This window comes from Vombatus ursinus, unplaced genomic scaffold (genome assembly GCF_900497805.2).
Source record: "Vombatus ursinus unplaced genomic scaffold, bare-nosed wombat genome assembly UNPS02014810.1, whole genome shotgun sequence".
In the NCBI taxonomy this organism is placed as follows: domain Eukaryota; kingdom Metazoa; phylum Chordata; class Mammalia; order Diprotodontia; family Vombatidae; genus Vombatus; species Vombatus ursinus.
Window position 1 is genome coordinate 39,273,104 of NW_020954588.1, and position 14,638 is coordinate 39,287,741.

A 14,638-nucleotide genomic window follows, 5' to 3' on the forward strand; every position below is an offset into this window, starting at 1 on the left:
GTTCTCCAAACCCTTTACTTACATTATGTCCGATTATCCTCCCAACCACCCTGGGAGGTCGGTGCTCTTGGCAGCCTCCTTTTACAGATCAGGAAACTGAGGCGGGCAGAAGTGAAGGGAATTGCCAGGGTCGCACGGTCACTGAGTGTCTGGAGGCCAGAAGCGGCGCTCCATCCACAGTCCCAGGTTGTTGTCCGTGGGGCCGTGCTCATGTTCTCCTCGTGTTCCAAAGGCTCGCGGGGCACAGTAGTGAGCTCACTGTGTGACACGGGGCACCTTCACCGAGGCTGTGCCGGGGCTGAAATTGGCAAGGCGATATGGACCAGGGCCAGGCAAGGCTTGACGAGGTAGCCGTCAGGGAAAGGTCCGGAGGAGGGAGACCCACCCACACCCCCAGGACAGGCAGCTTCCGTCCGGAGTGCAGAACGGGCCTCCGCAGCTACCGGCTTCTTGATGACCCCGCAGGGAAACTGAGGCAGGAGGCACCCTCCCCCGAGCTTCCCCCCAACCCCGACCCTTGCCCCTGCGGAGCCGAGGCAGAGGGGCCCTAAGGCTCGAGAGGGACCCAGGCGTCGCAAGTGGGCGCCTGCCCTCCGTGAGCTCCCACTCGGGTCGGGCCGCCAGGGACTCACAGGGCGGCGCACGGAGGGAGTAGCCCTCCCCCGCGGGCCCCGCCCTCCGCCCCACGCGTGCCCCGCCCCGGAGGGGGCCTCACTGCCTCCCTCTGCCGAGGGGGGAGCAGAGGGTCCCTCTGGTAAGTGACGTGCTCGGGCTTCGGGCTAGGGGGCCCCAGACAAGGCATCCCCCCCCCCACCCGGGGGGCGTTCTGCGCGCTCTCGGAAGGGCCCGGGGAGAGGGAGGAGCAAGGGAGGAGCTCGCGGAGCTGCCCGCAGGGACCGACGCCGGGAGCTCCGGCCGGGCCGAGGCGGGAGTCGCGGTGCCTCTAGGTCTCGAGCGGGCCTGGCTTCCAGTCCCGGCCTGGACCTCTCGTGCAAGGGGCGGGAAAGGCGGGACGGGGAAAGAGGGGGCCCGATGGATCAGCGGGACAGGTAGGGCGGGGCCGCGACTTCAGCGGGGGGGGAGGGGGGCCAAGAGGGACGGGAAGACACCACCCCTCCCCCCAGGATGGGCAGGGCACTGGGGGGAGGGGGCTTCGCCGAGCTGGCCGGGCGGCTGCCCAGGGGGGTTTTCGGAGTCCCTCTGCAGGCAGGAGGTTAGACCCTGCATGGCCGGGGCCTTACAGGCATCTAGTGCCCCCACACCCGAGGTCACCCCGGGAGAAGATCGAGGATTGGAACTGGGATCCTCCCCGCTCCCTTCCCTCTCCCCTTTTAGTTCGTGTTTTCGAACAGAACCTGGGGGGGGGGGCGGCGTGCTCGCTGGGAGCCCCGTGGATCTCTCCTCCGGCATCTGGTGACACCCAGACACCTCCCTCGTGCGGACGCAGCCCGGTCCCCAGCCAGGGCTGAATCGGTCCCTTCCCTCTCCGGGACCCCTAAGTCTGCGCAAAGGTTGGTCTCCCAGCCGGGGAATCACTTTCACTACGAGAAACGTTGCTACGGAATCACAAATGTACTTGGGGGAGGGGGGAATGCTGCCGGTCCGGTCCATATTCCTCTTTTTACAGAGGAGGAAACTGAGGCCCGGCTGGAATGCTAATTAGCTTGCCCAGGGTCATCCAGCTAGTGAGCCTCGGGCCGGGATTGCTTTTGGAATACTCCGCTTCCCGATAAATTCCTATTTGCTGCCTCTACCGCCAAATAAGGAGAATCTGAGTGAAAACCTGGTTCTTGAAGGAGAGGAATGTGGTTATGGTTTGGGGTGGGGGCGGGGAGGAGAAGTGTGTTTCCAAGGGAAAATAGACAAAATTCCACAGACCATCTCGAGTCGGCCTGTTAGGTGAAGAAGAGAGGGGGCCCCAGACTGGTGCCGTTTCTCTGTGTTCTCTTCCCAGTATAGTCTGGTGGAGGATGGCATTGCGACATTGACATTGAGCATGGAGATGAGGATGGAACTAGGCCTGGACCAATCCCGGAAAACGCCAGGCCCTCCTTCTACCCCAGTCTGAGAGCACTGGTATGTTCTTGAGTTGTCTTTTCTCTGATAGCATAAGCCACTGACCTGAAGAATCTCAGGGGGTGTGACTTTGCTGGCCAGGGAGGGTAGAGAACTCTAAATTAGCCTTTCTCAAACCTTTTAAAAAAAATTTCAGAACCCCTTTGTGGCTGTTCAGTCCTTTCGGTTGGGTTTTTGTTTCTTTCCTTTCTTTCTTTCTTTCTTTTTTTTGTGTCACAAAGGTACTGGAGTGGTTTGCCATTGCCTTCTCCAGCTCACTTTACAGATGAGGAAACTGAGGCACAGAGGGTTAAATGACTTGCCCAGGGTCACACAGCTAGTAAATATCTGAGGCCAAATTTGAACTCATATCTTCCTGACTCCAGGCCCAGTACACTACCCACTGTATCACCTAGCTGCCCATTTAACTGCCTTACACTCTTAAAAATGATTGAGGATCATCACTGCCCACCCCCACCCCTAAACGTTTTTGTTCACCTGGGGTTATATTTATTGATATTAGAATATTAGACATTTAAAATCTTAGTATTATTGTGAATGTAATTTTGACTTTGTATACCTGCTGAAAAGATCTTGGGGGATTTCCAAATTTGCACATTTTGTGCAAAATAAACAGTGCTTAAGAGGGATTTTCTTTTTAGGGAGGTTTTTTTTCTTTCTTATTGACAGTCTCTGTTAACTGTACTGCTAACTGAACCCACTGAGAATGTCTCAGTTGGTTTTGTCACCTGACACAATGTAAGGTAACTTCCCCCCCCCAGATTAGTTCATCCAGCTTTTCTTGAAATGGACATACTTACAGGAGACAAGATGAGGGGGCCTGATCCTTTTGAAAGGAATTATTGGTCTGAAATATTTCATGTAATGGCCAGGCCACATACGTTAAGCAACTGTTTATGAGATGAAGTGGTTCCCAAAAGTTTTAAGTTAATGTCTCAAATGCTGTTGCCAAAAGCCAGGATCAAAACTTCAGAAGTATTACTAAGAAGACAAACAGAATTTGTTATTTTATAACTTAAATTAATACAGCTTCCACTTGATTCCTTCCAACCAAGAAGATTCCTTCAAAGCTTAATCATAATTGTTTGGTATGGTTATTTACTAAGGGCCCAAGGACTATGTGCCAGATACTGAGTTAGTATACAAAGTCGAGACTTCAGTTCTGCCAAATACTGATTGACCACCTCAGTGCCCAGGCAGCCCTGTGAAAAGCTAAGCTGCAGGGTGTTAGTGATCTAAATTAGGAAGAGGCGGTTTGCTCTACCAAAGAAGTCACTGGTCTAGAATAGTAATAATAACATTAATAATTATTATAACAGACAGCAGTTTGAGGTTTGTAGATTGTTCTACATACATTATCTTATTTGATCTTCACAACAACCTTGTGAAGTAAGTGACAACTATTTGAGCCCCATTTTGCAAGTGAAGAAACTAAAGCTGAATGACTTGTCCAGGGTCACACAGCCAATAAGTACTTGAGGCAGGATGCCAAACCCAGGTCTTCCTACCCTCATAGGATCATAGATTTCATCATTTTTTTATTTTTGCTTTTTAAATTTTTTTTAATTAAAAAAAATTTTTTGGCGACAGTCAGGGTCAAGTGATACACAGCTAGTAAGTGCCTGAGGCTGGATTTGAACTCAGGTCCTCCTGACTCCAGGGCTAGTGCTCGATCCGTTTTGCCACCTAGTTGCCCCAATTTTTTAATTAAAATTTTTTTTATTAATTCATGATGCTTTGTTTGAAGATATTATATCCAGAACAACTGCTTTGTTTGAAGGAAAGATTAGAAAACACAAGTAGATATGCTTACAGAATAATTTTTCCACAGAAATAGTAAAAATGACTGATATTTATTACATTAAAAAGCTCCTTGAGTGCAGGGACAATCATTGGCCTCTTTTTGTGTCCCTAGCACTTGGTACGGTGCCTGGCACATAGTAGGCTCTTAAGCATTTATTGATCAGGTTAAGATTTTAGAGCTTGAAGGGAATTTGGAGGTCATTGAGTCCTCGATGAGGAAACTGAGGCCCAGAGGGTTGAGATAGACCTGAAGTTTAAAAGATAGTAACTGAGGCAGGATTCAAATCCAGAGCCTCTGGCTCTTATGAGACTCTCTCCAGTCCCGTCTCACCTACATAACTTATGACTTAGTTCTGCTCTCCTACCTTTTCCTGGTATGGGTCTAAAACCTGTTTTAACAAGTAACTTCCTACCTAGATGACTTTAGGGAGATCCCTTCGATTTTTCTGGCCTCATTTTCTTCATCTGGAAAAAGTGGGGCTCTGATGAGACGGCCTCTGGTATTCTTATTTCAAGTCAGTAATCACGGATCACTGTTTATTAAACAAACGTCTTCAGATCTGGGCCGACAGACACTCTTTGGTGATGTGGATACTATAAAGTAGATCCAGTGAAAAAATCTGCCATAATGGAGAAATTCAATTTAGTTAAAATCATTTAAACCCATTATTAGAGGGAGAATAACAGTGTGAGTGGAGAGCCAGCCAATGAGACTGAGATTCAACACCTCTCAGTGATCTGGTCCATTAGGGTCAAGCTCAGATAGAATGGGGGCCACCACACCGTACATCCCTGTGGGCCTCATTCACCAATTTAAAATGTAATGTGATTTTTCTTTTGTTTTAAAATTTATTTCGTTAAATATTTCCCAATTCAATCTGTATCTGGCTCAGACCCTCCTGGGGTGTGTTGTGGGCCAGGTTTTGGATACCTCTGGTCTAGACATCCCTGAGGCTTAGGCAGCGGAGAAGGTGCTGACCTATGTCGGTAGGAAGAGTTTCGTTACCTGGGGATTGAGTGCCTCTGCCAATGAAATGACAGCCCCAGTCTTGATTGCTGGCAAACTTTTCTTGACCTTCTCTGTGTAATGCATTCACCCATGTGACCCAGTATTGATGTACACTAATTGAAATGTGATGCAAAGAGCCCAGCATTCCTAAAGGATCACAAACCCTTTTCGTTTTCATCTTTTTGGTTTTTTTTTAAAGAAAAGAAAGTGAAAGCTTTTTAAACTTAGCTGAGAAGGGCTGGAAGCCAGACCCTTCAAAATGTGCAGAGCAGCTAATGCAAGGCGGCTGAGCCTTTTTTGTGTCTTGGACACTCTGGGACAGCCTGTGGATTCTCTCGAGGAATTTTTTAAGTGCATCAAATAACATACATTGTTGTGCTGTTGTTTCCCAAAGAGGACCAATGGATGAACAACGAAACAGAATTTTGGTCACTTGTATTTTGTAAGACATTTCAGGGTTTGGAGCCTTGATTTTTTTTTAATTAAAATTTTTTAAATTTGTATTTGTTTAAAATAAAACACAGAGGATGATGAATGAAGGAAACCACTTCTTTTGAAACATAGTTCACAGGGAAGCAAGTTCACAGATTCAAGGTTAAGAGCTTCTGAGCTGATGTCAATGGCATAGCTGTTTTTCCTAAATAACAGTATTATGGCATGATGCTCAAAGATCCCACCCCCACCCCCATTCCCTGTGCTAGTGATACTTGAAGTGCAGAAGAAAAATATGCCTGCTGATCCGTTTTTCTTTTTCACATCAAAAACATGTCGTGCTTTAGAAAATGCCATTTGAGCCAAAACGTTATGGTGTGATTTTCAGGCCCCCAACCATCCTACAGTCCTATCAGTGTTCCTCAACTTCTCATAGCCCTTTCTTAACTGTGGGACCCAGAACTTAACCCAACCTTCCCTCCAGGTGGGGCAGAGTACAAAATCTACCTATTAAATTTGACCTGTCTGGGAGATCACAAGGGTGGAACATGGCACAGAATGTCAGGCTCTTTTCATAGCTTGGTGGACTTTGTCAAACTGGTCCCCCTCCTCCCCTTTTTTTAAAATTCCCTATTTTAGCTGAAGATGAAAGATTCCTAAACTGAAATAATTTAGGAAGAAATTTATTAAAATCTGCAGAAGGGGAGAGCCAGAAAAAAGGTACCCCCCCATGTCTGTAAATTACATATTATATAGAATTCAGTGAAAGGAACAAGGAAACTGTATCTGATTGGCCAGCACAGTAAGGTATGTGGGTTGCTTTGAGATGTATATTGGAAGAAAACTTTGCATTCCTTGCATCAGTCTTCGGTTCTGACTGCGCTTCTGGACTGCATAACTGGAGGTCCAGAGTTAAACATTAAACAGTTCTGGTTTCTCAGCCAGGCAGGGCTGGGTTCAAACCATGCCAAAAAGTTTTCCCACACCTCTTATAAGGGATTGCTCTCTAGCACAGATATTTTGGGAAATGTAGATGATGCAAAGACAAAAGATAACAAGTAAAGTGTGTTTTAAAATAAAGCATATGCTCATACCGCTCTCTTTTTCTTGATATAATTATTAGGAATGACTGACATTTTGCTTGAATTATCATGGATACTATAATTCTTTTCAAAGCTTAAATGAAAATGTTACTTAAGACAAAATAGATTTCCAAGTATTTGATTTTCGACTGATTTATTTCATTTTTATGTATCAAGCCCTTAATTCGTCTTCTTCTTATGTAATCATAGCTGAACCTACTCTCTTTTATGTTTGCCTACGTCCATCCATAGTTTTCTTTTGGGGGCACCTAGGTGGCACGGTGGACTGAGTTCAAATCTGGCCTCAGACACTTACTTACTAGTTGTGTGACCTTGGGCAAGTCACTTAACCCTGTTTCCTCATCACAGTCAAATGAGCTGGAGAAGGAAATGGCAACCACTCCAGTCTTTGCCAGGAAAACCCCAAATGGGATCACAAAGAGTTGGACATGACTGCAAATGACTGAACAAGAAAAATAGTTTTAAAAAACTTTAAGCTACCATTCCTTAGCAAATCTTTCATTTAAAGGATGAACTTAAACTTGACTTTTCTCATTAGTTCCTAAAGCTATTCCACTTATTTAATTTCCTCCTGAACTCTTCTGTGCACTTAAAAAAAGTGCTCCATTGATGTTTTTTCTTCTTTTGTGTTACTATCACTAGCCCTCTCTCTTCTCCCTCCAATTTAATCACGGCATAATCACACAAAATAGAGTCCAGTGTTGGCTATGACCAGCAGGCTTTATCCTCAGCCCTTTGGAGCTGGGCTTGATCATTGCTCTCATCTGAGTTTTGAAGTTTTCCAAAGTTGTCCGTCTTTACAGTGTTCTAGTCATTGTAAAAATAGTTCTCCTGGTTCTGCTCACTGAACTCTGCGTCAGTTAGTTCATAAAGATCTTTCCTTGCTTCTCTGTATCCATCACACACATCATTTCTTATAGCACAGTAATATTCCATTGTATTCATATATCATAATTTGTTTAGCCATTCCCCAACTGATATGCATCTACTTTGTTTCCAATTCTCAGCTATCACAAAAAGTACTGCTGTAAATATCTTGGAGAATATGGGGACTTTTTTCCTCACCAGTGGCTTTGTTGGGATAGAAGCCCAGTAATGGAATCTTGGGTTCAAAGGATATGGACATTTGAGTTACTTTATTTGCATGATTCCAAATTGCTTTCCAAAATAGTCACATTAACTCACAGTTCCACCAATAATGTATTAGTGTGCCTATCCACAACCCCTCCAACATTGACTGTTGTTTTGGTTTTTTTTGGTCATTTTGCCAGTTTGAAGGGTATTAGGTGAAACCTCAGGATTGTTTTGCTTTTAATTTCTTTTATTATTAGTGATTTGGAGCACTTTTTCATGTGGTTATGAATATTGTACAGTGATTTAAGTTTTTTTTGAGAACTGTTCATATCCTTTGGCTATTTATTTATTGGGGAATAGCTAGTAGTTTTAGCTGTATTTATTAATTTATCTTAGGTACCAAACCTTTACCAGAGAAATTTGATACAAAGGTTCTTTTTTCTTTCAATTCGGTCACTTATCTTCTTATCCTAGATGCACTAATGTTGTCCGTGCAGAAGCTTTTCAGTTTCAAGGTCCCTCTTCTGCTGTAAAGACGATATTATGTTCCTTCATTCTAATCTTTTTTTAAAGGTGGTCCTGTTCCCCTCTCCTTCTTTGTTAAAATCTCCCTTCTCCTCTCCTTCAGCTAGTCCTGTTCCTTATTTTTTTTAATTTCTTTTTTTGTGCCTCTTTCCGAAAAGGATTTTTCTCACTCTTTTCATTATTCATATTCTCTTTCTATTTACTCTAGACCACGAGTGGGAAACCTTCGGCCTTGAGGCCACATGGCTGAATCCAGATTTGTTCTAAAAGGCTGCACTTAAGGATCTAGAAGGCCTCATGTGACTTTAAAACTAAAGGTTCCTCACCCCCACTCTAGACCCTCATTGTCTGATTCACGGCCCCTGTAATTATCTGGTCTTTCTCTTTTCTTTATATTCTTCATGAAATCAGAGCTTCCAAGGTATCCATTCTAGGCTGTCCCCTCTAGGCAGTTCTGCCAATGCCTTGTAGAATTTGTCCCATGGATTCCCCTTTTCCATTGGACCTCAATCCCAGAATAATGCCAGTTATTGCAGGTATCAGGGCACTGGCTCATAGAAAAGCCCCACCCTATAGTCGCTCATTGATTTTTTTTTTTACATTTGCCTGGAAATCTCTTGGTGTCCACGCTCTCCTAGTCTTCCAGATGCCAGTTGCCCCCTGGGCTTCCAATTCCCTTTCTCCCCAGACTTTTAAGCATCAAATCCCCCAGGCCTCATCCAGTGTAAGGTCCTTATCTCCCTTCAGTGCCCATCTCTCTTCACCCATAAGAGCAGGGTTTCAAGTTTTCTTGGCCTAATCTTAAGGCACTGGGAGACCAGACTATTTGGGTTCCTCTTTGCCTATCTTTTTGAGTAGTACATTGAGTGGGGTGGATTTGGGGCCAGGAAGCCCAAGGTGCATTTTCCTTGGTCATCTACCCCCAACCCCCACACACACCTGAAGGGCCTTCCCTCCTCATCTCTGCCTCCTGACCTCTCTGGCCTCCTTCACATCTTGGCTAAAATCCTACCTTCTACATACAGGAAGCCCTTCTCATCACCTTCAATGCCAATGCCTTCTGTCTGATGGTTCCTTCCAATGTCTCCTGCATGGATCTTGTTTGCATGTTGTCTCCTGTTAGACTGTAAGCTCCCTGAGGGCTTTCCTTTGCCTTTCTCCGTACCCTCAGTGCTTAGCCCAGTGCCTGCCACATAGTAGGTGCTTCATAAGTGCACGTGGAATCACAGAGTTCATTGTTGGAAGGGACCTCAGCAGCTAGCACATTGAGGAGAAATGCAGATTTTGCTGGTGGTGTTTTTCATGCATTCACTCCTTTGCCTCCTTGAAGACCTGGGAGGGTCTTTGAATGTCACCCAGCCCAGCAGTATCAAACTCCAACAGAAATGGGGGGGGGGGCACCATTAAATATACAGAAGAGTTCCTGTGGGCTGCATATTGACTTAGAAAACCACATGTTAACATTATCTACATTCTATTTTACTTTTATTTATTTGGTTCAGTAGTTTCCAATTACATTTTAATCTGGTTTGGGCTGTACTCAGGAGTATTGTGAATTTGACACCTAAGATCTAGGTCACCTTCATTTTACAAGTGAGGAAACTGAGACTTAGGTTACTTGGAGCAAAGGAGGGAAAAAAGGGTACAAAACAAAAACCCTAATCAAAGGACACAACCTGTTTCAATTCACTAATCAATAAACATTTATTAAGTACCTGCAATGTGCCAAACATGATGCTAAGTGCTAGGGATAGAAAAAAGAAGCAGGAGTCCCTGCCTTCCAGGAGCTCACGGTTTAATGGAAGAGCTTTAGAAAGGCTGTTCTTTTAGCAGTGTGAGATACAAGGAAGCTGGAGGGTGTGGGGTGGGAATCTGGCTGGGGCCATGATAGGTAGTCTACAGCCAGCCTGGAGAGCATTAGGAAATGGGAATGCATTTCCAGGTGTCAGTATTAGTTGCAGGCAACCAGACTGTGTGTGTCACAAACCACTTGAAAATGGACCACTTGGATGGGAAAGTACTCATCTAGGCCTTCTTGTTTTTTTTCAGATTTTGGGGCTCTCTCTTACAAGCCCCCAAAACCTGCAACTCCAGCCTCCCCTTTGGCCACCCGAAGGCACAGAATGTCTGTGAGATGCCTGAAATGCAGCCTTTGGCTACTCTGCCTCCTCACGGTCACCATGCTCTGGTACCTTAACCTCCCCTCCTACACTGTCATTGAGAACCTCAACTGGATGTATTTCTATGAGTACGAGCCCATTAACCATTCAGAATTTGCCTTTACGCTTCGAGAGCGGGTGACTTGCTCGGAGCAGGACCCATTCCTTGTCATCTTGGTGACCTCACGCCCTGCGGATGTGAAAGCCAGACAGGCCATTCGAGTTACTTGGGGTGCAAAGCAGTCTTGGTGGGGACAAGAAGTCCTAACATACTTTTTATTAGGCCACCAAATGGAGCCAGAAGATAATATGCTAGCCTTATCTGTACAAGATGAAAGCACTCTTTATGGTGACATAATCCGCCAGGACTTTATAGATACGTACTATAACCTGACCTTAAAGACAATCATGGCATTCAGATGGGTTACAGAGTTTTGCCCAACAGCCAAATATGTAATGAAGGCAGACTCTGATGTTTTTATCAACACTGGAAACTTAGTGAAATATCTTTTGACATACAACCAGTCTGAGAACTTTTTCATGGGCTACCCTCTCATAGAGAATTTTTCCAATAGAGAAATTTTCAAAAAAACATATATTTCCTACCAAGAGTATCCTTTTAAGGTGTTTCCACCATACTGCAGTGGCTTGGGTTACGTGCTATCCAGAGACTTGGTTCTCCGAGTATATGAAATGATGGCCCACGTCAAGCCCATCAGATTTGAAGACGTTTACGTTGGGATCACCCTGAGCATCTTAAAAGTGGACATCCACCTTCCCAAGTCCAATGACCTCTTTTTTTTGTACCGGATTGGATTTAATACCTGCAAATTCAAGCGCTTGATTGCTGCCCACAGCTATTCTCCCGAGGAACTAATCCAGTATTGGCAGTTCATGCAAAAGGAAAGCAGCTGTTGACCCTGCGTTCTGCTCTGACCAAGTCAAGGAGTTTGCAGAAAACTTGTGAGGTTGGACTGAGAACTTGCCCATGGGAAGTCCTTTCAAAGGCAGTGTTTGTCCTGGGGCCCACTTCCCTTTCACCCATTCAGACCCCACCCCTCTTTGCAGTGGCTGCCTCCTGTGTCATTGTATTTTGCATTTGAGGTTGGCAGTAGAGGAGAGCTCTTTTGTGGTACTCTTTAAAAAAAAAAATAAAGAGATGAGTACTCAAAAAAAATCTTAGAAGGAAAGTGGTAGATTTTGTCAATTAGATAAAAAAAAGCCTAAAGATTTGAACATGTCACAGGAAAATTTTACTAGTAGGGACTCAATAGAATTCTATTTTATTTATAGTAGACTCATTTATGCAGGACTCCTGGTAAAAATGGGGTTTTCAGAAAAACAAACAACCAAAAAAACCCAACAACAGCTTGATAATGAAGGTTAAAGAAGAGTGTGGCCAGAGATGTGATGTATGGCTTAACCATTTTCATAGAGTTGTAATGCACAACACTAATATTGTACTGAACATAATTTAATTTTTTTCTTCATACAAAAGGCTTTCCGTTTGGCTCCTGTAACAGACCAAGTCGATTTTCCGAAGACCATGCTAGCTTTTTATGGGGAAGCACATACCTGTAGGCTGGCTGCTTAGTGAGGACATTATTTTGGCCAGATGTAGGAGGGGCAGGCATGGATGAACTGAAATCTGTGTCATTTGAGAGAATTAAGGTTAGGATTCGATTTGAGTAGTTTATGGAATACTGTACAACCCTCTAATTTTGCGTATGAGAATATAGAGTCCCAGAGAGATTTAAATGACTTATTCCATGCCAGGAGATATTTGAACTTTCTGTATCCACTGGGTTATTATTATGGTCATCTGGTAGTAAAAACACGGGGTTTCACTCTTTCAGGTTTTTACATTTAAATTCTGAATAGATTTGGTGCCCTTTTGGGATCGGAATGCTTCTCAACCAACTCTTCATAGTATACACTTTAATGACAGGAGATGATGACTGTAGAATAACCCTTTGGGACTAGAGAATGTGAACACCTAGAGGGCAGGCATGGTTTCTTTTTTGCCCTTGCCTCGCCACAGCCTAGCATGGTGCCTGGCCCATGTTAAGCACTCAGGAATGCTAATTGGGTGTTATAACATATTGAAGGCCAGGCAGATTTGGACTTCAGAAAACATTTGTTCATATGTAGAGGTACTGATGTGGAAAGACCTGAACTATATGTCTTATTTCCAGAGGCAGTTACTTTGCATGTGTGTGTGTGTGTGTATGTGTTTTATTTTATTTTAAAAGAAATAAAGTTTTATTACTTTCATGTACAAACAGTAACCAGAAAGGGCTAACAAAGTTTTTGTAAATAGATGAGTGACTTGCTTTAGTAAAAAGACATGTTTATAGGCAGATGAACTAATGATAAATGGGTTATTTCTAAACTGCTTGATCAGATAATGAAAATTATCTCACCCTTAGTGGCAAAACTAGACAAATGTTGTATATAATGCCAGATATGGTCTCTGTACTGGATATTTTGGCTTAATTATTTTGCTTCCTGGCACATAGTAGGAGCTTAATAAATGCTTATGTTCTTCTTTCCTTCTTGACAAGGGAGGGTTGAATCTATGGGGTGGAGAAGGGTTTGAAATGACCGATAAAAAATTTTAAAAGGCGATGTTTTCTCATTCCTAAAGAATTTCCAGAAGTTATGAAGCCTTGGATAGGAAACTAAAAGACATTATTGCCTGCTTAAGGTAAGAATCTTACATGAAAAAATAGGATTTCAAAAATTAACTACTAGCTGCCTAAGGGGGTGGTGTTGGAGAATGGGATTTAAGCTTTCTGAAACCACAGCAGACAATACAGTAATGACTGGTTCTTTGGCCAGACAAGCACATCCTTTTGTTTTTATTGTTTATATTCTTGATTATGCTAATTGTTTTTTTTTAATTTTGAAAGTATTTCTTGCATCACTTATAAGAATCTAAATTGGTTGTAATGAATAATTATATTGGGGAGGAGGAAGAGGGAGAAGAAAGGGTGACAGATCTAATCTCTGCTAACGTATTTTAAAATATTTTCATCAGTATTCATTAGGGAAATTAGTCTATAATTCTATTTCTCTGCTTTGTCTAGCCCTAAAAGGAGTTTGGTAGACTATCTTCTCTATATTTGACAGTTATTTTTGTAATGTATTTAAAATGTCTTGACAGTTACCTTTCTCCCACTCTCCTTCCCTCTTTCTTTTCCTTCTTTCCTTCCTTCCTTACCTCCCTTCTTCCTTCCATCTTTTATTTCCTTCATTCTCTCCCTTCTTCCTCCCTCCCTCCCTCAAAGAAAGGAGAATGTTGGCTAAACTACCATGCAGTCTTTCTGCTAAGTGTCACTTGCCCCTAACTGGGATGAGAGAGAGAGCTCTGAAGTGATCTGGAGACAGGGTGTCAGGGGCTCCCAGCTCCTGGGGCTCCCCTTTCATATTCTGATGTGTTAGAGCACAGAGGCACCGGGAATCCCCCATCAAAGTAACCAGCTGATAACACCCATACTCATTCTTTGTATTTGTATTCTGTTCCATTTATTAAGCACCCACTGTATTCCAGGTGCTGTTAGGTACTGAGGATACAAAGATATATATCTTAACACCTGCAAATAAAATTTGTCTGTAATCAGCGGGTGGGAACAGCACACACACCTGTAGTAATTAGAATTCAGTGCAAACTATATGCAACCTGCTCTCTGGGGGGAAGGCCTAGCAGCTGTGGGGCTCTGGATGGACCTTCTATTCTGAGTCACTTAAACTGAGCCTTTCAAGGATGCCAGGGAGAACGCTCCCTTCTGAAATGTCACTGACAACAGTGATCTGAGATTTTCAGCGCTTGCCCCAAAGATATAAAAACCAGCCAAAAAGCCTTCTTGCCACACTGGAGTTTCACCATCACTGGGCTATACCCTGCTGAAATCACATTCATTGAAGTCTCAGGGTTGACTTGTTAGTCAACATGAAGAGGGTTTCATTCAGTTTCAGAAGCCAAGACCTTTGCCACTAATAATTTTATTGTCAAGCCCTTTTGTGAGATTCCCCTTTACCTCCCTTCCAAAGTCTCAGCCTTGCCCTTTTTCTCTTATGCAGATGTGCTTTCCTTCCCGGCCCCAAAAAGAACCTGGCTCCAGTTTGTCTACAATTCCCAGAAAAACCCTAAACTTTAGATTCCTTGTAGGCTCACTTTATCTCTCTTTGAAAGCACCTTTGAAGAAGTTTGTCTACATTTGAAAGCAAACTTCCCCCCTTCCAGTTCCCTTCATTATCTATTCTCATTGTTTATTTAAATCTCTCAGACTTTCCAAATGGAAATTCTCACCTGGACCCTTTTTTTTCCAATCACCTCCCCCCCTTCAACTGGCCTCTCATTGTGGCTACACCCAATCTCCCTTCCTGTGTTTTACCTTCCTGTGGCCCCTGGCCATTTCTCACCCTTAATCCTAGCTAGGCACCATGAGGTCCAG

At 43.9% G+C, this 14,638-nt stretch overlaps 1 protein-coding gene across 6 annotated transcripts; it reads left to right on the forward strand.

Moving 5' to 3' along the window:
• The first annotated feature begins 693 nt into the window (after positions 1-693).
• On the forward strand, positions 694-12,744 carry B3GALNT1 (beta-1,3-N-acetylgalactosaminyltransferase 1 (globoside blood group)). 6 transcript variants are annotated; one of them, XM_027876091.1, is made up of 3 exons: positions 694-754; positions 1,955-2,076; positions 10,072-12,744. In XM_027876091.1, exon 3 carries the CDS (start codon positions 10,146-10,148, stop codon positions 11,097-11,099), a length of 954 nt encoding a protein of 317 aa, XP_027731892.1. In that variant the 5' UTR covers positions 694-754; positions 1,955-2,076; positions 10,072-10,145; the 3' UTR covers positions 11,100-12,744. The 6 variants fall into 6 exon arrangements, with proteins under 6 accessions (XP_027731892.1, XP_027731897.1, XP_027731891.1 ...); XM_027876096.1 differs by having other exon boundaries at positions 732-754; positions 1,960-2,076; XM_027876090.1 differs by lacking the exon at positions 694-754 and adding an exon at positions 942-1,049.
• Positions 12,745-14,638: the final 1,894 nt, after the last annotated feature.